Source organism: Centruroides vittatus, unplaced genomic scaffold (assembly GCF_030686945.1).
Source record: "Centruroides vittatus isolate TY-2023 unplaced genomic scaffold, ASM3068694v2 scaffold_386, whole genome shotgun sequence".
In the NCBI taxonomy this organism is placed as follows: Eukaryota; Metazoa; Arthropoda; class Arachnida; order Scorpiones; family Buthidae; genus Centruroides; species Centruroides vittatus.
The window spans coordinates 8789079-8814251 of NW_027122706.1; the positions used below are offsets into that span (position 1 = coordinate 8789079).

Sequence of the window (25173 nt, forward strand, 5' to 3'; positions counted from 1 at the left end):
AGAATTTTAAAGATTGTTGATTGTGTTTGTGATAAGACATTTTCTAATTGACAAATTATCGAAATGATGCAGTGATTATTTGATGATTGATCTTGTTTTCTCCCTGTCTAGAAATGGTTTTTTTAAATCATTTCATTATATAATTTTTTACTTCTGATTTTTTTTAAACATTTAAATGTTAACACACTCAGGGTTCGGCTTAACGGGAAATATCAAGACATTTTCGTTTAGTTACGAAAATGCATTTTGTGTATAAAGTCAGGGAATTCATTCATTTATTGTGTTTTAAACGAAGTAGATTAAAAATTCTTCATTCCGAAACTATCGAAGTTAAAAAGTATTTTCTAAATCATTTCTCGCTTTTCAATATTTATATGCCTGTGCGCACAATATAGAAAACAAGCTTGGTCAAGCCGATCTGATAGCATGCTCCACAAAAGCGAATCAAATATTAATTTTGTTTAAAGTAAATTTTATAAATTCTTGGATTAAAGTAGTTGTTGCGCATGTGCAATAAATGGATTAAACGGTACATAACATTAAGGATGCATTTGGAAATTATACGCGGTAGTGATGACACGTCATTGGTCATGGCCGGTTATTTCTTAGCGCATTCTTAAACACAGTTATTTTGTGGTGTTCATAATGAAACTGAGACTTAATCGAATTAACTTAGTGATCATACATAGTATTTTAGATTAAATGTTTTGGAAAAACTAAAATTTAAAGCATAATTCATTTAAAATACATATGTACTGTACAATACGTAATCTTTTGTACTGTACTAGAATAAGTATTCGTATCGTTTCTTAAAAAACGACAAACCTAGTGGAATCATGGTATTCACTTTTAACAGAAATATAACTAGCATCATGAAAGAAATCGCAGAACGTAAAGGGTTCAATATGATTGTGAAAAGAGACCCAACCATGTATCGAGTTTTAAGAAACGATAAGGATAGATTAGAAACAGAAGAAATGGCAGGTGTGTACAGGATACCGTATGAAAACGTGTAGTTGGGAATAGACAAGGATTACATCAGTGTCATCACAAGAAACTTGAAAGTTAGACTCAAAGAACATCAATATAACGTAAGAGATGCGTCCAACAATACTGTACTCCAGTATGGCTCAGACTGAGGGATCGGTGATAAAATGGGAAGAGGCAAATATTAAGTCTGTACACTCCCCTACATTAGCACAGACGCTGAAAAACTTGAAATATACAAAACAGGTTGAAAGATGAGTGCATGGTTAATGCAAGAGCTGCGGACGGTTTACCAACGGCATTACCAATGGAAGTACATTGTAAAAAATAATTTTGTGGGAAGACCATAATTGCCTCATTCTTACTATTTTGAGTTATTTTACATTTTATTGTTATTTATCATTTATATTAAATTTCAGTTATTTCTGCTTTAACAATTTTTTAAATATTTGAAATTATTCTTTTATTGTATTCCTTTTTGGAACAATATTTAACGGTTAAGATGTTCCAAAAATTGCAGCCTGAGGATGGCCTATTAGACTAGGCTGAAAACGTTAGCTAAATAAAAGCGAATCCCAGCAGCCAAAAAGGTGTTCATGGAGTTATTTTTAGTACTAATAAAATAAATTTTTCTTTAGGAAAATACTATTCGTTCTGAAATTTCGCTCGAATTTTATATAGGCTTTTCTGGTAAATCACATCAATTCGTAAAATTACTTAAATATTTGAATGACCTAAAGTGAAAATTTTAACATAGTCGATTCTACATTAGATCCTAATAAGAATGCAAATTCTATTGGGTTTCATAAAGGACCAAGGCTTGAATTCAGGAAAGCGTTTATCGTTTCGAAATTTACGACAAACATTCGTCGTACTGTACGTTGTAAGGAATCGAGTCCGAACATTATCTTTCATTTTCGGGATTTTTTATTTAGTTATCATTACTATTAATTTTGGGAACGTTTTATTTTGTTTAAAGGACAAAACTTCATACCAGACAAAATTCTAAAATAATGGAAAAAACAGCGTTAACATGATTGACATTCGTAACACCTATGTCGCCGATCTATTAACGGCATCTCGGATTAAGAGATCTCGAATGGAGTTGAAGAATTTCTTTAATCCTTTTGTTATTGATTTTAAAAATCAGAACCTGTTTTGGGAGATTGAAAAGACAATTATAACCGAAAGATTAATCAGTAATCACACAAAAATTTACATATTTGTACAGAACTCAGGAATTGAAGTTTAAATTCAATAATAAATTTTCCAAGGTATACAAACAAAAAGTTTGAGTCCTTTTTTTCTCTTCAATTCCTGAGTTCTGTACAAATATGTAAATTTTTGTGTGATTACTCGAATCCGCCAGAGGGCCCGCAGCTAAAAGCGATTATATAACACGGGTGCTATTGTGGAAGATTAACAGTTTTTAATGTTTTGTAAGCGCCGTAGCCTACAGAAACAGGCCGGCGCCGAAGATCATTTTTAATTGTGTTGTGAATCGTCTAATAGTATTTTGTTCGTTATTTTAGAAGTTTTTTTGACTTCATGTCGTTAGCTGCAAAGTGGTTCCTGACCGGAATAAAGGAAGAAAATAGAAAAAAAATGACTCAAACTTTGTTTGTATACCTTGGAAAATTTATTATTGAATATATATATATATAAATGTTGCGTAGACGAATGATAATCAGACGTGAGGATTTCAAAGAGGTGTTTATTCACTTCGATAAACGTACAACCACTGACAGATGAAAATAACCCTGCTCAACCTGAGCGCTCGCGCTTATATCCGCGTGAGGACAGGAGTTTCCGTATGTAAATGATACGGATTTACATTTGTTCTGAGCCCGGGCGAACGTATACCACAAAAAAAGAATCACAGCAAGGGGGCTTGAACTGGAAACCTCCCGTTTGATAGGCGACCATGCTGACCACTGGACCAGGAATGCCAGAGTGGGAGAAGCGAGTCGCGGCATTATGTTCCTCCGTCAAGAAGATAGCGTCTCGCTGTCGTTTAGGCACTTCTTACAGCTCTGGCACGAGTCATCGGCCCATCCGACGTTGTGCTTGGGATTCTTTCCTTGGCGCATCCGATTCACCGGCATCGGTTTTCACGAACAGCAGCGCTGTTGACGTCACAGATAGAAGCAGGGTCCTGCATCTTGGGGTCACAATACGGTTTCATGCGAAGGACGTGGATAGTATCCTTCGGCTTCCTTCTCTTGCACGCGGGGTCGAAGTCCTCGACTTCATAGGTTACATCAGACAAGCGACGAAGGACTTTGTATGGGCCAAAGTACCGCTTAAAAAGCTTTTCGGACAGACCCACCTTGCGCACCGGTGTAAATATCCACACAAGATCACCAGGGTGATAGGATACGAGCCGATGGGCAGCGTCATATCGTCCTCGATCTTTCTGCTGGGCCATCAATGTATGTACGTACGCGAGCTAATTGTCGCGACTTCTCGGCCGTTGTGACTAAATGCCCCAGGTAATCGTCGGGTTGATCGTTGGCTTGATATGGGAATAACGTGTTCATTGTTGTCTCGGCTTCACGTCCGTGGAGTAAATAGAATGGAGTGAATCCAGTAACGTCTTGCTTTGCAGTATTATATGCGAAAGTGACGAAGGGCAACACTGAGTCCCAGTCTTTCTTCTCAACACCAACATACATCGACATCATATCAGTTAATGTCTTGTTGAAGCGTTCGGTTAAGCCGTTGGTTTGCGGATGGTATGCGGTCGTCATACTGTGTTACTTGGCAGCACGCATAAGTTCCGACACAAGCCTGGATTGGAAAACTGTTCCTCTGTCGGTGATGAGTACTCTTGGGGCCCCATGCTTCAACAGGATTTCATCAACAAGGAATCTAGCTATTTCTCGGGCCTCAGCTGTCGGCACAGCCTTGGTGACAGCATATCGTGTGAAATAGTCGGTGCAGACCACAATCCATTTATTACCTTTGAGTGATTTCGGGAGCGGACCAAGTAAATCCATACCAATTCGATGAAAGGGCGCTAACGCTGGTGGGATGGAAATAAGGCAGCCAGGGGGTTTCTGTGGTACCTGTTTTCTTCTCTGGCATTCTCGACAATGGGAGACGTAATGCTTTACTGTACGGTATAGCCTCGGCCAAAAGAAGCGTTTTCGGATTCTGTCATAAGTTTTAGCGACCCCCAAGTGACCAGCCGTAGGGGCGTCATGGAAATGTTGCAGAATAGTCAGGCGCAAGTGTTTGGGGATCACTGGTAACCATCTCTTTTCAGCCGGGTCGTAATTTTTTTTACACAGAACGCCATTGATAAGTTCGCGATGAGGGTGTTAGAGAACATCCTCTACCACCGTATGTATGTATGTATATATATATATAACCTCAATATTAGCTAAAACATAATTTCATTTTTTCAATAAAAAAGCAGAGGTTACAATTTGTGACATTTACCAATAAGGCCAAATCATTTTTTAACAGAAATAACAGACAGACCAAAACTTCTTTCATTGAAAGAAACCACGTGTAACTCTCACGTCATACGTATTTTGCAACGTATCACCTTCGCAACATGGAATAAATATAGTGTATACTTACTCCATGCTTCCAAAGGTATGAAAATACCTCTGCAATAACACTGCAAAACATTTAACTTGTATTAAGAGGAAATTTTCTCGTTTTTCTTTTTTTTATGACATTTCCAAAATACTTTTCATTAAAAATAAACTTTAGTAAGTAGGTTGTTAGGGTGTACTATAGATTACCACCAATGGAATTTCAGGACTTTAATTATATAATTGAACTCAGGGCACCGAGACGAGTTCAACGGTACCCTACTTTTGGGCCGAAGACGAAAAATAAAAAAGTTATCATACTTTTTATGTTACCATACTTTTTTAATGCTCTCATGAAGACGGCACCATAGTTGCTAGTACTGCCATCTTGCGGTAAAGTCTGCAAACCATGACGTCGGACTACGGTCATTTCCAGTAGGGTTAAACACGCGATACAAGAGCGGAGAGAGCGACGCGACTTCCGATCATCGCGCGATCGCCATTTCGGTTAATGTTACTTATGGCAGCGAACATGGCGGCCGTTCCCACTGTTCTTGCTCCTGATTGACCTCCCGGAGGGGAGCCGCCGGCAGACCGCCATGTGCTAAACGTCACTAGTTATTGATTCACGGTAGTTCTTGAACAAAGTAAAAAAAGGAGGGAAACGTCTACTAAAGACAATTTTAACGACAAGCGACGCAACTCCCAATCGCGATAGCGAGGCCAACTTAGTGGAGAGAGCGATGCGACTCTCTATCATCGCGCGATCACTGGAAAAAGGTATAATAACTTTTTTATTTTCGTCTCCGGTCCAAAAGTAGAATATCGTTGAATTCGACTCTGTCTCCTGAGTTCAAATATATACCCGAAGACCCGAAATTCCATAGGTGGTAATCTATAGTATACCCGGTTGTTAGTTTTTGTTTATAGGAAATCAAAAATAGAATTACACCTGATCAACTGAAACATATTTATACCAGACCGGAGTCAGCCCGTAGGGGCGAAGAAAGAAGATCGATAGTCCGCCCGACAGGGCGAAGAAGAAAGATCCGAGTAAGCCCGTAGGCGTGAAGAAGGAAGATTGATAGTCCGCCCAGTAGGGCGAAGAAGGAAGATCCGAGTCAGTCCGTAGGGGCGAAGAAAGATTGATAGCCCACCTGACAGGGCAAAGAAGGAAGATCCGAGTAAGCCCGTAGGGGTGAAGAAGGAAGATCGATAGTCCGCCCGGTAGGGTGAAGAAGGAAGATCCGAGTCAGCCTGTAGAGGTGAAGAAGGAAGATCGTAGGGGTAAAGGGAAGGGGTGAAGAAGGAAGGTCGATAGTCTGCCCGACAGGACGAAGGAAGATCCGAAAAAGCCCGTAGAGGTAAAGTAGGATGATCGATAGTCCGTCCGACAGGGCAAAGCTGGAAGATCCGAGTCAGCACGTAGGGGTGAAGAAGGAAGATTGTAGGGGTAGAAGGAAGGGGTGAAGAAGGAAGATCGATAGTCAGCCCGACAGGGCGAAGAAGGAAGATCCGAGTCAGTCCGTAGGGGTGAAGAAGGAAGATCGATAGTCTGCCCGGCAGGGCGAAGATGGAAGATCCAAGGCAGCTCGTAGGAGTGAAGAAGGAAGCTCGATAGTCCGCCCGACAGGGTGAAGAAGGAAGATCCGAGTCAGCCCGTAGGGGTAAAGTAGGAAAATCGATAGTCCGCCCGGCAGGGCAAAGCTAGAAGATCTGAGTCAGCTCGTAGGAGTGAAGATCGATAGTCAGCCCGACAGGGCGAAAAAGGAAGATCCGAGTCAGTCCGTAGGGGTGAAGAAGGAAGATCGATAGCCTGCCCGGCAGGGCGAAGATGGAAGATCCAAGGCAGCTCGTAGGAGTGAAGAAGGAAGCTCGATAGTCCGCCTGACAGGCGGAAGAAGGAAGATCCGAGTCAGCCCGTAGGGGTGAAGAAGGAAGATCGATAGTCAGCCCGGTAGGGCGAAGAAGGATGATCGTAGGGGTAGAGGGAAGGGGTGAAGAAGGAAGGCAATTGCAAACGTTCTACGAAATTGATCAAATTGAAAACATTCGATTGCATTAGAAGATTCTCAATTATAAGGGGTATGTGTAACGCAAGTACAGTAAACGATAACGCGGTAAATACGTTACGTGTTATATGAATTCCATGTTGCACGAGCCACTTAGATTTTACAAATACGTGAGCCGTTCACAGCCCGACACTTGTGCAGTTTAGGAGCTACGGCTGTTTGAAAGGTTTTCTTCCGTAATATTAATCAATTCTAGACTAATTTGACTCAGCATTTCCAAATCACGTATCATTTTTGGGAATAATCCATATAAACTATGCTATAAACAAAAAATTGTAGGAATACTTACCGAGTGCGCACCGTTCGACGACGCCATTGCTTAAGCTTGTTTTCGTCGCAGAGCGGCTCATTGAACGGCAGACACGTTTCCTGGTAAGAAAAATTCGCCGAACTTTGGAGACATCATTATTAGAAATATAATTTTTATGGCTGTTGAATAATAAATGTTTTTTAGTAGGTCCGCTGCTCGTTTAAACTCAACGGTTTGTGCAATGAACACTATTGGTCCAGATTCGACCAATCCTGTCGAGACACGAGTCGGCCATGACAATCTGTCTCATTCTGTTACCGTGTTATACGAGCCTTTTTTAGCGTGTTATACGGACATGACCGCAATTTTTCTGTCGTGTTATACGAATCCGTGTTATATGAACCCGTGTTGTAGGGGTCTACGGTAATTTTCAAAACTACACAAACGCAGATTTATCGTATCTCGGAATCTATATCTATACTCTATACCAGGCCTGGCCAGCCCAAATTGTTTCGCGGGCCACTTTGATCACGCGTAACATTACGGTGGGCCACAATTTAGGCAAACATGCTTTTAAAAAAGTAAAACAAATACAAAATGAATAAGATTTTATTTTTATACCAAGAGTTCGTACTCACACTTGCGCATTATAACAATGACAAAGGCAAATTTTCATTTATTTAATTGTTTTGGTATACACATAACGTGAAACAAAAGTTTTAATAGATATATAATATCGCTTAGCGGGCCACACAATTTAACGTGATGGCCAATGCGGCCCGCGGGTTGACCAGGCCTGCTCTATACTGCTATATAGAGAGAGAATGTATTTTTCGTTTTTGACCACTAACTGTGAAAACTACTGAACCAATCGTTACCAAATTTTAACAGTAGCATCTTTATGATCCCCGGAATGTTTATCACTAATCAAACCTGCAGATTTTTTATTAATTAAATAAAACTGCAAAGGATTTCTGTCTGTCTATTCGTCTCTCTCTTCTCTAGATGGCGACACATGAATTTAGTACTTCCTGTCAAGGCATTATCGCTAAGAAAAATGTATTATTGAACTTTACTATTATATTTGAAGAACTGATATTAAATTATAATTAGTTAATTAGCAAAATCTTCGAGGAATTAAAAAAGTGACGTCGTCATGCTTGATGGCAGTACGTGATCCGGACGGGTCGAAAAATCCTCACGAATTTTTCGGGGGGTGGTCCGTCCGGATATGTCGGTCCCCGTCCTTCACCACCCGGCCGCCCCATTGTGGGCCTGGCCGAACCCATAATGGGCTTGCTATAAGAGGCCCTCTTAGTGCCCACAGGGCGGAGAGAGTTAAAAAAAAAAAAAGATGGCAGTACGTGTTCTTATGGCAGGTTTTTTAAAAATCATTACGCATTAATTTCTGCAGGTAATTGCACAAAATATTCGAAATAGTTATTGGATTTATCTCAAGTGAATATTTTTGAGATTGATTGATACATAACGCCGAGAGAGCTGCGAGAGCACGAATAAGAAGGAAAAGTTCTAGCACCAATATTGTTCATAATTGTACACAACGTGAATCTACAGCAGAGCGGCTCAAAGACTGGAAGAGCACCGAATTCGTTCGGCTGACAATCCAACGTGTATAGTGAAGAATTTTTTAGGTTTCAAATCAGCTTTTGATTATCATCATGAAAATGACTGTTTGGATATGAAAGAAGTTCGAATAGGTAAAATGATCAAAACATGTGATCATTATTTTGCCAAAAAATTTCTGCAGTATCACGAAACTTTTGCAGTTTGTTGTGCTACGGGGAAAATTGTTCTTGAACAACTTGAAGAACCTCCTGGTTTCATTAAAAATTTGATTTTAGGAACAGATCCTCTTTACATTTCTTAGACAATTTTAGACAGTACAACACTCTATTTCAAATGGCATCATTTGGAGCCAAAGTAATAAGAGAAGAGAATTTCATGCCCTACTTTTAAAATCCAGGGTCAAGATAAAAATAATCTTATTAGAGGAGAAGATGGATATCATATTAATATTAAACAGCATAATATGCAGGCAAAAACTGTTTCTTGCATGCAATTCTGTCTACCGCTTCATAGACAAAATAGCCTTAACCATCTACATCTTTACAGACAATTATTTAATCAATACTGTGTTGATATGATGGCCAAAATGATTTCTAAAAGGTTGAATTTTATACGCGTTATCAGAAAAAATTGCACGTCGAAGATTACGTACTGTACATCCGCAAGATGCAGTTAATTAATGATGACGGTTATGTGACAGCTGCGAATTTAGGTCAACGAGTTATTCTTCTGCAACATTCACAGGCTCATCACATCATATGCACGAAAAAACTCAAGATGCTTTTACGTATGGTCGTCCTGATTTGTTTATTACATTCACCTGTAACCACGATTGGCCTGCGATAAAAAGTGAATTAACAGGGAACCAGAACTCATTCGATCGACACGACATAATTTCCAGAGTTTTTCATCTCAAACTCAAAAAATTCGTGGATTTCTTGATAAAACATGCAATCTTTGGTAAAGTTGAATGTTAAATGTACAGTGTCGAGTGGCAGAAACGAGGTTTGCCACACTGTCACATTCTTTTATGGTTAGAAGTTAAAATTCCGGATGACATTGATAAAATTATTTCTGCTAAATTGCCAAATAAAAATTCTGAACCTTTGCTTTTTGACATTGTGTACAAAAATATGATTCATGAGCCTTGCGGAGAGTTCAATATGGCATCACCTTGCACGAACAATGGTAGGTGTACAGAAAAATATCCACACAATTTCGTAAAAGAAACACAAACTGGGGATGATGGTTATCCATCTTATCGTTGTAGATCTTCCGAAGATAGGGGATACACCACCTGTTTGAATATTCATGGTTGTTTTCATCTGAGGGTGTTGTTACATCACGTTCGAGGCCGAACTGCACTCGAGAGTTTAAAGACCGTCAATGGTATCGTTCATCCTACAAAGCCTCATGTAATGCACTGGGACTGTTAGAGAATGATAATCATTGAAATGACGCTCTCTCCGATGTTGCCATATCAAAAAGTGCTTCGAAGATAAGAGATTTGTTTGCTATTATTTTAGTTTTCTGTCAACCATCTGAACCTATAATTCTATGGGAAACATTTCAAACGGATTTTTGCCAAGATATTCTCCATCGAGAACGAAATCGATTAAACAACTATGAATTGACATTCTCTGAAGAGATTTTTAATCAAGGTTTGATTGAAATACAGGATAAGGTGGTCCGTCTTTCTGAAAAATATTTATATGATTTTGGTTCGGCTTCACTATCAGGAATAATAAAATTCTAATGATCCTTACAACTCTTTTCAGGCGTCCTTATGACATACAAGAATCACATAATTTCGTGGCAGTTAATCTACCAAAATTAGTCGATAATCAGAGACACATTCAATGTTATTATTGATAGTGTGATCAATAATCGAGGCAAAGTATTTTTTGTGGATGCTCCCGGTGCAACTGGAAAAATTTTTTTGATTAATTTACTGTTGGCTAAAGTGAGGATCGGCCGGAGGTACAGCACTGGCTGTAGCATCCTCAGGAATCGCTGCGACGCTTCTCAATGGGGGTAGGACTGCTCACTCGACTTTCGAATTACCATTGAACGTATTCTGTGATGGAGTGTCCGTTTGTCCGATTTGTAAAAACGGTCCACTTGGAAAAATTCTCCAAGAAACATTATTTATAGTCTGGGGTGAGTGTACGATGAGTCATAGGTCTTATATTGATGCTATTGATCGATCTTTACAAGATCTTAGATCGAATAATAAGCTAATGGGTGGTTAAGCTTTGTTTTCACCGGAGATTTTCGGCAGACTTTACCTGTCATTCCAAAAGGTACAAGAGCTGATACAATAAAAGCATGCTTAAAGTCTTCACGTATTTGGAACAGTATTGAAAAACTCTTTGCGTACGAACAGGAGAGCTCGTCTTGCGGGAGGGGACCCTGCATTTCCGAAACGGTTACTGAAAATTGGTGATGGAACAGTAGACAACGAAAATGGGTTAAAGTTTACCTAGGGAACCCCAATGGCCGCACTTCCGGTCGCCATTTTGTTTGCTGTACTACGCACGCGTACTACGTTCAAAAAATTATGCAAATTAGTTAGTATGTATAATTTTTTGAAAAAATAATAATTACATTAGTAAAAAATAAATGTTTTAAGATTATTTTGCAAGTTCAGCTAGCTATGAAATATAAAACAAACTGTTACTCACGTGTTTGACGCTCTGTCATACATTTCCTTTCCGTTTCTTCTCGCTTTTCCTTGATTTGCGATCCCTATTGCTGATGTTTCTCTTTTTACTTGATATTTTTACACGTTTTTTAGTTTTACCACACGAATGTGCCTTACTTTTTTTCCCCTTCTTACACTCGTCGCTTTGTGTAGCAGCTGGAACGGACTCCGGTTCTTTTCATTTCGGCTCGATTCCGGACCCTTCTCTGCACACACCTCCTACAACCCACCTCGTCCCCTTCAATTTTCTACCTTTCTCGTATTTTCTCTTTGCAATTGCTGTTTCGTCTATTTCCACAACTTCATTTATCCCGCCAATCTTAAAAGTACATAGGTTATTAATGGAAACCATCATAACAAAACGTAAAAAGTTTGCCCAGTCGACTGGTGTTTTTTTGGAGATTCCCGAAGCTCCAGCAGCAACAGTTAGCGAACACTCTAAACACAGTAGGTGCCAGATAAATGACAAAATACTCTCCCACGACAAACGACCACATTTCCCTTTAAAGGTTCCTTGGAAAGCTGAATAATTCGTCTTGCAAACATTACATCGCATCGATACAGAGTTTTTATCTGCTCTATACATTAATTTACGACGTTTCCCACATTTGTCGCATACCTCTTCTACATGTTGCAAATTCGAGAATATTGCAAATTTCACAACACTAGGTATTTTCTTATCTATTGCCAAATCATCGAAACCAGAGTACATTAATCTAAAGAAACGACCGGAGGTGCAATTAATCCAAAAATTTTCAGAATTAATGTATGCAGTTTCCATTTTGTCACCAAAAAAAAAAAAAAAAAAAACTTCTTACAACAATTACGAATACGATAGAATTATTAAATTTGCTGCACGTTGCATCACGAAAAGTAGACGGAATAAAAACTTACCTATTTACTATTAAAAATAGCAGAAAGTAGCATTTTCTCTTCAAAATTGTTTAACTGGTGAAAAAAAAACCACTCGCAGCAGTCGAGCCGTCACGAAAAACAAAAAATTTGCATACGATAACGTTATTTAAAAATTGCGCCACCTACACCGAATTTCTAACATCACCTGCCGTCGAGATTACCGGAAGCGCGGCCATTGGGGTTCCCTAGGTAAACTTTAACCCGAAAATGGTTACATCACTGTCAGTGAAAACATAGGTAAGATAGTGAGTACAGTCAATAATTTGATTTCTGAAATTTATCCTGATATTTCAGATTTATTGAATAAACCCTATGTTTGGTTGTGTGAAAGGGCCATAATTTCACCTAGAAATATAACGGCAGAAGAAATAAATAACATTATTCTTGAAAAAGTCAATGGTAACAGCCAAGATTATCTATCGATTGATACAGTTTTAAGCACTGATGATGCAGTCCGTTATTTACAAGACTTTCTTAATGGTCTCGGCCCATCTGGACTCCCAGCACATAAATTAAAATAAAAAATTGGTTCTCCAATTATATTGTTACGTAATGTTCAATCTCTGTAATGGTACCAGGTCACAAATTACAGCTATGCGTGACAATTAGGGATTGCAATCCAGCAGTGTTTTGAATCCAGCTGGATTTTTGCTGGATTGAAATCATTCCAGCTGGATCCAGCGCGGATCCAGCGTGGATGTATTTTTGGTGCAATAGCAAGGGCGTCGCCAGAGGGGGGCAGAGGGGCAGTTGCCCCTCCCTAGACATGCGAAAAAAATTATTTAAATGCTAAGTCATTTATTGCCCGATTTATAATTCCCGCGCGATGCGACGTGAAACGCACACCTATGCGTGTTTATGTTGAATGTAAAAACGATGCCAAGCATTTGTAATAAATATAATTTTTTTAAATCATAAAGTGAGCATTTAAAGAGAAATTTAATTATTCATGGTTGGAAACGTACTCGCCGTGGTTGGTATATTCTCGATGCCAAAAAGGTGGCTTTTGTAAATATTGCACGTTGTTTCCGCCAAATCCGAGTTCCGTTAAAGGTGTATTAGGGTCATTTATCGTAAAACCATTTCGTAAGTTTAATGATGCTCACGATCAATGCAAAAAGCACATGAAAACACACTTTCATAAGGAGGCACTGGAAGCTGCTAGATCATTTTTAGGAAATTTGCCTGTCGATGTGCAACTCAATAAATACTCTCAGAGCCGTATTGAGGAAAATCGAAGAATTATAACGTCGATCGTTTCTTGTATTACATTTTGTGGATCCCACGACTTAGCGGTGCGAGGTAAACATTATGGTGAAGGAATTCTTGAGGACTTGTACCAGCTGCGAATTGATGCGGGAGATGTGGTTTTGAAGAAACACATCGATCATGGGAAGAAAAATGCAAGCTATCGATCGGTTGATATCCAAAATGAAATTATTAGCATTTGTGGAGATGTGCTTAAGGAAGATATTATAAAAGAAGTAAAAGAAGCAGAAGCATATAGTGTATTAGCAGACGAAACAGCTGACATTTCTGGAACAGAACAGTTATCTATTGGACTGCGTTATTTTCATGAGAAAAACAACGAAGTCCAAGAAGTGTTTGTTGGATTTGTTGAGCTAAAAGGTCTGGATGCGAAATCTATCGCACAAACCATTGATGAATTTTTGACAAAAGAAAAACTTATTCCAGTAAAATGCGTTGGATTAGGATTTGATGGTTGTTCGACAATGTCCGGAAAAGAAGGTGGTGTACAAGCAATCTTACGCAAAAAATACACTAAAGCTTTGTTCTTTCATTGTTCTTCGCACAAACTAAATCTAGTAATCAATGATCTCAATGCTCTGCCTGAAATTCGGAACACCATAGGAACCACGAAAGACATTATTTCATTTTTTCGGGAATCAATTTTGAGGAGGAAGTTAATACCTAATATTTCCACGCTCTGCGAAACAAGGTGGAGCGAGAAACATAAAACCATCAGAGTTTTTAAGGATAATTTTCATGTTATAATGGAGGCCTTAGAAACTTTATCGCGTGATGGAAACAGTGCGACTCGAAATCATGCATTCCAGCTCCGTGTCGCCGCTTCAAGAGTATCGTTTTATCTGTGCCTTTTGTTGATAGCCAAATACTCGGTTTTGATGGAACCCGTGGTAAACGTACTTCAGTCTGTAACTTTGGACGCGATCAAGGCCTCGCAGCACATTAAGAACATTGTGCAATTGCTTAAAAGACACCGCGATGATGCCGATAAAGTCACAGATGAAATTTTAAGGGATGCTTTTGTCATTGCAAAAACACTCGGACTGGAGGAGGACATGACATCAGTGCCGCGCATTTTTGGAAGTCAAAGTTATCAAAGCAACCATCCAGCAAGAAGTCCTTCAGAATACTGGAAAAGGTCTTTAATAATATCATACCTGGACTCCATTATTAATTCTCTTAAAGGACGATTTGCAAAAGAAAATACTCCATCATTCGCATTATCTAAATTACACCCGGCGCAAATGCAAACCATGTCCATGGAAAGTCTCACAAAAGCTTGCCAAACTTTCTCTCAATTTTACGATTTACCAAACATAAAATACGAAATTGAACTGTGGCAACAATTGTGGCAGGATAAACCCAATGTAATTGAGCTGGCCGTTGTGGATGTTCTAAAAGAAACGAAAACTTTCTTTCCCGAAACGAGTAAAGCGCTAAAAATTTTGATTACTCTACCGTGCACAACGTGTACTGTAGAGCGATCCTTTAGCAGCCTGAGACGGATGAAAACCTGGCTAAGAAGTACCATGGTGGAAAGTCGCCTCAATGGTCTTGCAATGATGAGTGTCCATAGAAAGATCATCAATGAGAACATAAAAAGTTTTAATAATAAAGTAGTAGAAAAATTCACCAAAAACCCAAGAAGATTATGTTTTAATTAAAATAATCTTCTTAAACTTCTCAAAATTTATGAATCGTTTTTATTTTACCTACATACAATTCATATCATCTATCAATTTATATCATCTTGCCCTCCCTGGCCCATTGGCTGGCGACGCCCTTGTGCAATAGTGTTATCTGTCTATCTATCTATCCTGCAATTTATGCTTTTTTAATGAAATAAAACATTTTAAAAAAATACTTAAGAAGCTTTTATTATTTAGACTGGTCACTATAAATCAGTAAAACTTCTTACACATTTAGGTAGTAAACTTAACTTTTTTCGGTTTAACACTTGAGATAGAGATAATTAACTTTAAATATTTAGTTAGATTATAATTATAATGTAATCTTTAAGTTAAATAATAGCGAAGGTAATTCTACTGATTAATTTTTATTAATATATTATAATAATGTAAGGACGGATAATCAATGGCTAAGTGGCTATCAGTCTTACCAGTTTTCATATATAGACTCTACATATTAGTCTGTAGTTATTTATAAGTATATAAAACTATGTACTGGAAGTAGAATAAGTTAAATAAACTACACCTTTATCAATCCAGCAAAATTTAATAAAATAATAACGTTTTCAATCGTTTTTAACGATCTTCCTCGGTTACAAAAAAAATAGAACATTAAATATAGAACATAAAATGTGTTCGGAATAAATATAAAAATTAACGGAAAACGTCCAAACGGACAAAATATAGATAAATAAACAAAATAAATAGCGGAAAAAATATATACAGGGTGTTTTTTTTAAACTGACGGTACTCAGAAACATCTGTAGAGCAATTTAACAGCCGGACTGTCGCCAAATTTGGGAGAGTGACTAAGGATGATATGGAAAAGAGATTCCGCGAAGAAAAAAAAGTAGTACCTAAATTCGCCGGTAAAGGAGGATTTGGCGCTGTTGTAGCGAAAAAGCTACCAGCACTTCACAGAAAAAAGGGTCATCAGTCGCTTTTTTCCACTTGCATGGCCGCCTCGCTCCCCGGATCTAACCCCGTGTTACTTTTTCCTGTGGGGTTACTTAAAGTCCAAGGTCTATCTTGGTAGTATCCCAAACTTGATGACTTTGAAGGACATTTCTCAAACTGTGATGAACATTCCTGCGGACATGTTACGTTCGGCCATAGAGAACACGGTGTTTAGGATGCAATGAGTTGTCCAGCAGGACGGTGATCACATTGAAGAAGGGAGAAGGTTATTTGCTGATTAATTAAACTTTCGTTATTACACTGAAACCTCTGTCTGATTATTCATTCATGTGTTTGTTAATTGCAGCTGGATTTTATGCAGATTCTTAGCCGTTTCGCTACAACAGCGCCAAATCCACCCCTACCGGCAAATTTGGGTACTACTTTTTTCTTCGCGGAATCTCTTTCCCATGTCGTCCTTAGTCACTCTCCCAAATTTGGCGACAGTCCGGCTGTTAGATTGCTCTACAGATGTCTCTGAGTACCGTCAGTTTAAAAAAAAACACCCTGTACAGTAATACCTCGACTTACGCTACCCCGACTTACGCGAACCCGGAGTTACGCGATTTTCAAATCTCGACGATTCGTCTTTTGTTTGAGCGCCACGCAACCCTTGATTACTCACTCCCCCCAAACTATTGTTCAGCTTACAGGTTCGGACGTGTCGCGCGGAATCGACGCATAGCTACAATTTATTTTGTCTTATTTATTTCTGTGTTTGTTATATCTACGGAGACTTGAGACTACTGTGTCATCCAAACGAAGTAGAACTGATTCTTCTGCATCAAACAAGAAAAGAAAAACTTCATCTTTAATAATGTTAACTTTACATTCCAAAGACTTCGATACAAAAATGAAAATTTGTAAATTGGCAAAACTTGATCCTTTAGACCCAGTTCAATCAGATGATCGAATAACGGTTGGAAACTTGACAGAAGGCCTCAGTTTAATTAAAAAGAGGTTACAAATTTTAGAAAATATAGACTCCAACGAAGAGCGCATTTCTTCTACAAAACGAAAAATAAAAAAAATTATTAGCATGCTACGAGGAAATTTTGCGGGAGAAAAAAATCTTTGAGCCGTCAATTTGTTAGATTTTAGGAAGCCTTCTATAACAAAATAACTTCGATTTACGATTTTAATAATATAATTTGTTATACATATGTACTATCTAAGATTTTATTAAACATTTTTTTTTAAATTGTTGTTTTCTTTAGTCTCCGGCCTCAATTAAAAATAATTTGTATGTATTTATATGCGAAGTTATACCCCGACTTACGCGAATTCGACTTACGCGGTTATCGCTCGGTCCCACCTATCGCGTAAGTTCGGGGTATTACTGTATATAAGATATAACAACGAAACCAGCATTGTCCGTTAATAACAATAATTAATGTAAAAGGATCTCCACATGGTATGCAATGAGTCCGCATCTCTATGGTTCATACAACCAGTTTTCACGTGCGCCTTGCAGATTTCCAATCTTTCAAGATGTTTGACCGTTTGCCTATTCGTCGTCGTTTTTATAATTGCCGCTTGATCTCGTTGGACGTTAACATCCTTCTGTCTTGCGTATGATGCCAGCGCAGTGTTGTCAAGGTTCTTACTGATTGTATATTTGTGCTCTTGAGCCTTTGTTTTAAACTGCGCATCGTTGCACCCAGATAAACAAGCTTGGAATTGAAACGTTGGCTGTGTAAAGGCACCGAGTATATACCCGTTGTTGAATTCCGATCCTCTTTCTTTTTATCGTTTCTTAAGGTATAGTTTATTTATAAGTAATTTAATTATTAGTGTTAGTAAAGTAGTGAGTAAATAATTAGTAAGTAATTAGTAGCAGTCTAGTAGTTAGCAAAGCGGCAACGCGACAGACTTTTGCGCGATTATTTAGAAAGTTAATTGAGTATTTGCGGATCCGCAGCGCTGGATCCAGCACCAAGTGCTGGATCCAGCAGGCCGAAGAATGCGCTGGATCCAGCTGGATTGCTGGATGAGGGATCCAGCAATTGCAATCCCTAGTGACAATATCGTTGAAGCTATAATGCTCACTGGACCAGCGACTGGGGAAATTGAATTTATTCCTAGAATCCCAATGATTCCTACCAATCTACCATTTCAATTTAAACGTTTACAATTTCCAATTAAAGTTTCTTTTGCTATTACAATTAACAAATCGCAAGGCCAAACATTCCAACACGTTGCAGTGGATCTTCGTACGGAGAGTTTCTCCCATATCAATTGTATGTAGGGCTTTCCAGAATTGGAAATCATAACAATCAAATAATTTTGATACCAACGGGTGACAAAACTCGAAATATAACTTATTCGGAAGTTTTATGATTTATTTTTTTTTTTTATATTTACTGCAATACTAGACATTAATTTACAAGAATCACCGAATATGCACAGTACAGTACATATCGCGTAACGCCTTTTCAGTAACAGTAGTCTCTACTTGCGTCCTCAAAGTCGTTAATTAAAAGTTTTTTCTATGTTAAAATTCTCCACAAAATGAGGATTTTCCATTTCTTTTCTAAAAATAGAAGACTATTTTTAAGGAAATATCCTACCACTTATTAAGTTTTAAAAAATACATCGAGCACATCTGGCATCACTGCTCTTCTCTTGTTGTTAATACAATTTGATGACAGGTTGAGTTTCTAGAAAGATCCAGTTTTGTGTGTTTTAAATTAACAATTTGAACTTCAAAGTTTTAGTTGTAAACAATCACTTATTTAGTGAAGATAGCATTTAAGTTTTATATATATATTTATTAATTGTTCATTCAGCATTATTAAACATCTTTGAGGCAAATAAAGTGTGAGTTGCCGTAGAAACAAAGTTACTTATAACTTTGAGTTGAATGCAAATTTTCACATATTTTTTCAATTTTTCAGAAATGGCTAATGTACAAGAAGGTTTATTGCAATGTTACAACAGAGGCTGTGGTCAACGTTACGATCCTGATAAAAACAAAGAGGGTAAGCTATACCGAGATGAAGCTGTGTTTTAAGCACGTGCTATCAGCATTTCGACGCCATATTGAAAACGCGAAACGTTACAAAACGTGCGCCGATACTGATATCTCTGCTTATCTGCGTTAAATGAATGTAGATGGTATTTTAAATGGTTGCTGATAATCGTAGTAAAAAGTTTGAACGCAATATTAGTTACGTGATCGGACATTTAGAGATATTGGCGAAAGCGTGCTTCCTCGGAAGTAAAACTTCCTATCTCAAAGATGGCACCGAAATGATGGTAGCGTGTACTGAAACCGCATATTACAGCGTTAGTCGTAAAAAAGTTAGCATGTTTTGAATCGCTGCTATTTTTAATATGCACCTCGTAGTAATTCTATTCGTATATAATAGCCTTAAGTAAAGTTTGAAAATATGTCGTATTGGTTGTGTTTAAAACTGTTATCCCGAAAGTATCTTTGTGGAAAGAACCTGCTAATCATGGATGTATAAAAGCAACCAGAAAAGAAGCAAAATTTATTTAAGCTTATAATGTTTGAATCCCATTGCTCTAAATATTTAGGAATAGAAATGAACTTTTAGAGGAAGTAAATAGGTCAAAGGAAAATGACCTTAATGACATAATATTATGGCTGTAGATTTTTTAATAGTGTTTTATGAAAATATATAATTGTAATGTATTTTAAAATATTTTATTTGTTGCATGATTTTTGTATATGTGATGTGGCAGTAAAAAATAATATATATTCCAAAAACCACCCAAAAATGTCAAAATACCTCTTTGTTATTATGCATCAAAGATTAAGTGTTTTTTGATTATATCTTATCTTAGAGTTAATTATATTTACCAAAAAATATTTTTTATTACACTTTTCTTTTTTATCTTACTTTTCATCATGTTATATGTACAGTACAAATATACAATAGATTTTACAATGTACATTATACTTTATACATACAATATCATCCATGGAAGCTGTGAAAGTGTCACTTCCCTTGTATTTTCTAAAATATAAATACATATTAGCTTATGTGATTATTTTCATATTTTAACGTACTTTGAATTAATTAAAATTAATATTTTATTATAACCGCATTATGTATCTTATTACAAATTTCTATTCTATATCTGAAAAAAATGGCAAGATTGCCATTGTATAATTGAATACAAATTTATATATGCATATTCCCAATGGAAGCGCTGTATTGTTGAATACGAGACAGCAAAAATATTTGAATCGTGTAAAGCAGTCAGGTTACAGGCATTCGCATGTGCACTTTACAGAGCATCAACCTCTAGCAGTTTAGCTCGTGGATGCTACACACGAAAATATTGTATAACGCTTCCAATGATTCTATCCAGGGCTGACACAGCTTCCCTATCACCAAATGTCACTGCACACCACTGTGCAATATACATTTTACAATGTTAGTCATACGTCTTTTTATGTCATTATATAAATATTCCAGAGTTATAATCAGTCATTAGATGATGGTTTGGCTGGTGGAATATTGAGCTAATTCCCTAAAAATTGGCATTTCAAAGTTATATAAAAATTTACATTTTTCTGTCCTTGATAATTTACTTATTTAGATCTATAAATAATCATATAATCAATGTAGTTTTCATGATTTACAAGAGTTCAAACTTCTAATAGCAATGTCTTTTACTTGCTTCATTTTAATAAGCATGTGCATATAGCAAATTATGTTTAATATATAAGAGTGTATTTAATTTGATAATAAGTACAATACATGACCATTATTTTGCACATATGCAGAATATATCTACTTTCATAGAGAAGTTAGTATTAAGGATTTTAAATTTATAAAAGTGATTATAAAATTTGGATATTACATAGCCTTTATTTAATTTCTTAATCATAGAATACAGAAGTTACTCTTATCTTTCAGTTTTGATACTTGAGAAATGCTTATTATCTTTGCTCCATACATAAAATTGAAAATATTAAAAAAACATGAATTTGCATACACATTTAATGAACACTGTTCTAACATTTCACTGCTATTGATGAAATGACTTAGTTAATAATTGGGACAAGTGGATCACATTAAGAAACATCAAATTAATTATATGGTAATAGTCATAGAGATCAAAAAAATATATTTTTTAAATGATAAGCTTGGTTATAACATAATATAATAAAATTGGCTGTTATATTTTTATAATTTATTTTAGATAAATTAATATAATAAATTTGAACTCAATTATTTAAATCCTATAGTCATTCTTAGAAAGATATGTCTGAATAAAGTAAAAAGTATTTGAAGCCAAATATTTTGTTTGTTATTTTAAAAAGGCATTGTTGGTTGTTTATTATTTTTTCTCTTAGATCTTTGACAAACGTTTCTAATTTTGGTGCTATTTATTCTGATTTTTCAGTCCTTGGTGGAGGAGAGAACATAAATCCAAAAAAAAGTGGTTTTAACACAATGATACATAAAAGCCTACCTACTATATTTTCTCTTCCTGTATAATTGTAGAAAAATAAATTTTAAAGATATTTCTATTTACTGTATCAAATTACAAGGTTAAGTAAAATAACTTTGATATAAAAATAAAAGGTCTTTGCAACAGAGTTCTTAAAAAACAAAAAACTTTATTAGAATAGTTACAAATAATAACAACGCTATGCCCGATGAGTAGAGTTGTTATTATTTGGTGATTTATAGAATAGTTACTTTAGAATTAACTTTCTCTGCTTTATAGTAACAAAAGGTTGTAATTATTACATTTACAAAATACTAAATTCAATAAAATGCAATTAGTCTTAGCTTGATTGACAAGGTAAAAAGAATCTAACATAAGAAAAGCTTAATCAACATTCCAGTAACTTAAAAAAAAACAATGATTCTAAGATCTTACTCTTTTGTAGCTGATTAACATAAACAAGAAATTTGTCAGCTTTACCATTTTCTTTAATATCATGTTAATTTGATAAAGTTTTTAAAATTTTATTTTGATTTACAAATAATTTTTAATGATAATTATTTATTAATTACTTAAAATATTTATTCATTTGTCATATTGTACAAATAAATATAAATTAATTTGTTATTCATAATTTATAATTTTGATATTTTTGTGGAATGCATTTCCAATGATTTTTATTATACACATTAGATAGTAAACTGAGAGATGTTAAAATAGTTGTTGAGATTTAAAAGAACACTCCCCAAAGCATATGATAATGAATGCAGGCCTCGGAGTCGCTCACTTTTCTCACTTGTACTCACTTTTCTGAAGTATCCTCACTTTTCTCACTTTTCAGGTCATTTTCTCACTTTTCTCACTTTTTTGGTCATTTTCACGTGCTTAATTAAGATGTGGGGCAAACCAAAAATAATTTTAAAGCCAAACGAATTGCCGAATTATCGGACTATCAGAATAGAATTTTTTAGAAGAAAATACGCGGCCCTGAGCAGACTCAAAATTGCAACTGCCCGCTCAGTGTCGTTAGGTTATAGAAAACAAAAATTTATTTAACGTATTTAAAAAAATCTTTTATGCACTTAAAAAACCCCTCTCATTACAAATTCAGAAGCCAGTGTTGAGTAAAGTTATGTACTCATGCCATATTTTCATTATTCTCCAAAATCTACCTTATCCGAATTGCATTTCCTTCTACAGAGTTTAAAAATAAGTATTCTAAGCATCCCTGCAGTTTTGGCTGTTTTCTAAGAAAATCACTAATGTCCTTTTGCAGGGGAAAGCACATTACGCAGAGGGATTAATCTCTCAAGCTGACAACACTGCTGCCGCTTTTAAATTCAAAATATATAATTATTAAAATTAACACGAGATAGTAGCGTAACCTCCTACCACTAAAAAAGATTTCGTTTCTGACCATTTAGTTATCCTGGTTATAGCCCAATAATTTGGCAGATTATTTGGTTTTAATTAACAATCGGGTTATGGAGTTGTCGTTTACAAAAATATTTTTTTACTTGATTTATCTTTAAATAATTTCATAAACTTGAGTTTAATAAAATTACTTTAATGATTTCATAGCATATTGTTAACGTTAAATCACATCTACATCTTCCCATAAATGTATGTTTAAATTGACTACAAGTATAATTATTCCATATAGTAAGTGTTATTTTCATAAAATGTGTGATTACTTTGCTTGTGAAATATCCATTTTTTAATCTTCTCTTATGCCGATTATAATTGTGCATTAATTGAGAGACTAAAAAAGTAAACGAAAATGTAAATTCATATTTACATATAAAATTTACCAAATAAATTAAAATATTCGAAGTGTTGTAAAAAGTACAACACGTAATTGCTTGTGAGAAAGATTTTCACAGGCTTCCCAAAGGTTAACAACTTTGCAACGATGTTGGTTTTTATTCATCTGCAGGAAAAAGTTTTTTGTTATTTATGAAATCATTAATAAAATATTATTTTACTTATATTATTTGGAGTATATTTATTTCAGATTTATTATTTTATTTGGAAATCAATATTTACACATCTCGAAGCATTAAAAAATAAACAGTTTCTGATAATGATAAATATCCGAGAATAGCCAAATTAGTGAAATCAGCATCGAAAATCCCGTTCCCATGAATGAGAGGATCAATTTTATGCCGGGCACTTTCTCCTGATAGAGCATCAGTGTTGGAAAGAATGCTTAATTCACTTTTGATTGTTAAGGAGGGACTAAACATGTATGACCAAAGCCCACACCTTGTACCTATTGCAAAGGACGACTGAAATTAGCTTCCTCGGTGCATAGAAATTATCAAGAACGATTGGAAAATGAAAAGAAGTTAAAAGAATAAGAGAAACGGAAAAAAGAGCACAGAAATGTTTTGAAGAACAACAAAAGAAAGCTGTTCGTAACATGAAGATTATGGAACGGCAACTGAGTTTAAACCAGAAAAATGTAGAAGAAAATGAAATACATGCGACAGTCTAAGTTTTGTTAGAAGCAGCAAACAAAAAAACTGGAGAAGGCTATTAACAGCAAGAACATGAATGAAGTACAAGCAGCACGTGTGATGCTTATTAGTGTTAAGTGTTCAAAAGCAAGAGGAAGCGAAATAGAAGGAAGTTGATAACATGCAGAATAATCTTAATAAAAGAACATCATCTTTCATGACTGATTATTTACAGAAGCCAAAGACTTTTCAAGTATTCATGGTTTACTGGAAATACAGAAGCCACTGGTTATCGGGAAACAGAAAAAAAAAACGCGATATAACCGAGTAATAAAAATTCTGGGCTTTTACTAAACAGATTATACATGCTATGGAATCTCTGTTCTTTCATCAGCAAGTGTTTCTGATATAAAATAAGCTTAGTTTTTCAATCCTGAATTTTATTCGTAGGTTATATCGAATTAATTGACGTTTACGTAAACATCGAAACCATGAACGCCCATTTAGCATTGTTTCTTTAACAATGACATTGAAAGACAAATACTGTCGATATAAAAACATCAATTGCGATTTTATTATACAGTACTATATAAATCGCTTATTAGAAATTCGTGTAGTTTATAATTTTCAATAAAAATTATAAATGCTGTAATTGAAAATTAAAAAAAAATGAATATTGAATATATAATTGTAATTTTATAAGTTTTGATGTTCTGAGTAAAAATTCTCTAAAAAGCAAAATGAAGTTACTACTGTATAAAAATTTTAGAAGTTTTCGTTCAGAATTAGAGAGATCTTTTCCTTACACGTTATGCGGTGAATTCGAAATTTCACACCTTTATGTGAATTGACGCAATACCGTTAATTCACATAAATGTATGAAATTTCGAATTCACAGAAACTTGTAAATGAGGAGACTGTACTTAAAACTAATAAATAAACAACTTTTATATCAAAAGGAAACAAATGACAATCGATCTATCCACCTGTTCTGCATATTTAGCTCTTTCTCGTATTTCGTTGCAAATAGAAATTCAGTGGTAATTGGTAATTTAAAATTAATTGACTCAAATGCTTTTAAAATTTAGGGGACCAAAAAAACGCGATATAACGAGTGGCTACTATATTACAGTATATACAGAAATTTTTAAAATGTGTTTAACCATAACAGAATAAAAAGAAATAACAATTTTTACTGCTGTTTTGCTGAGTTTTCACTTTGTTTTGTCACTATTGCACTCACTTTTTATTCACTTTTTCTGTATTTCAACTCACTTTTCTCACTTTTTCAAAGGGGAAATAGCACTCCG

At 35.8% G+C, this 25173-nt stretch overlaps 2 protein-coding genes across 2 annotated transcripts in view; both read left to right on the forward strand.

Annotated features, from left to right (window-relative positions):
• Positions 1-13184: 13184 nt before the first annotated feature.
• On the forward strand, positions 13185-14993 carry LOC136988813 (52 kDa repressor of the inhibitor of the protein kinase-like). The gene has a single exon (XM_067286777.1). The coding sequence runs from the start codon at positions 13185-13187 to the stop codon at positions 14991-14993; it is 1809 nt and encodes a 602-aa protein (XP_067142878.1).
• Positions 14994-18594: 3601 nt separating this feature from the next.
• mora (CHORD-like protein) overlaps positions 18595-25173 on the forward strand; it is a 56867-nt gene continuing 50288 nt past the window's right edge. The window contains exons 1-2 of the mRNA XM_067286850.1: positions 18595-18794; positions 18872-18955. Coding sequence (XP_067142951.1) covers positions 18874-18955 — 82 coding nt within the window. The 5' untranslated portion in view covers positions 18595-18794; positions 18872-18873. The remainder of the gene's footprint in view (positions 18795-18871; positions 18956-25173) is intronic.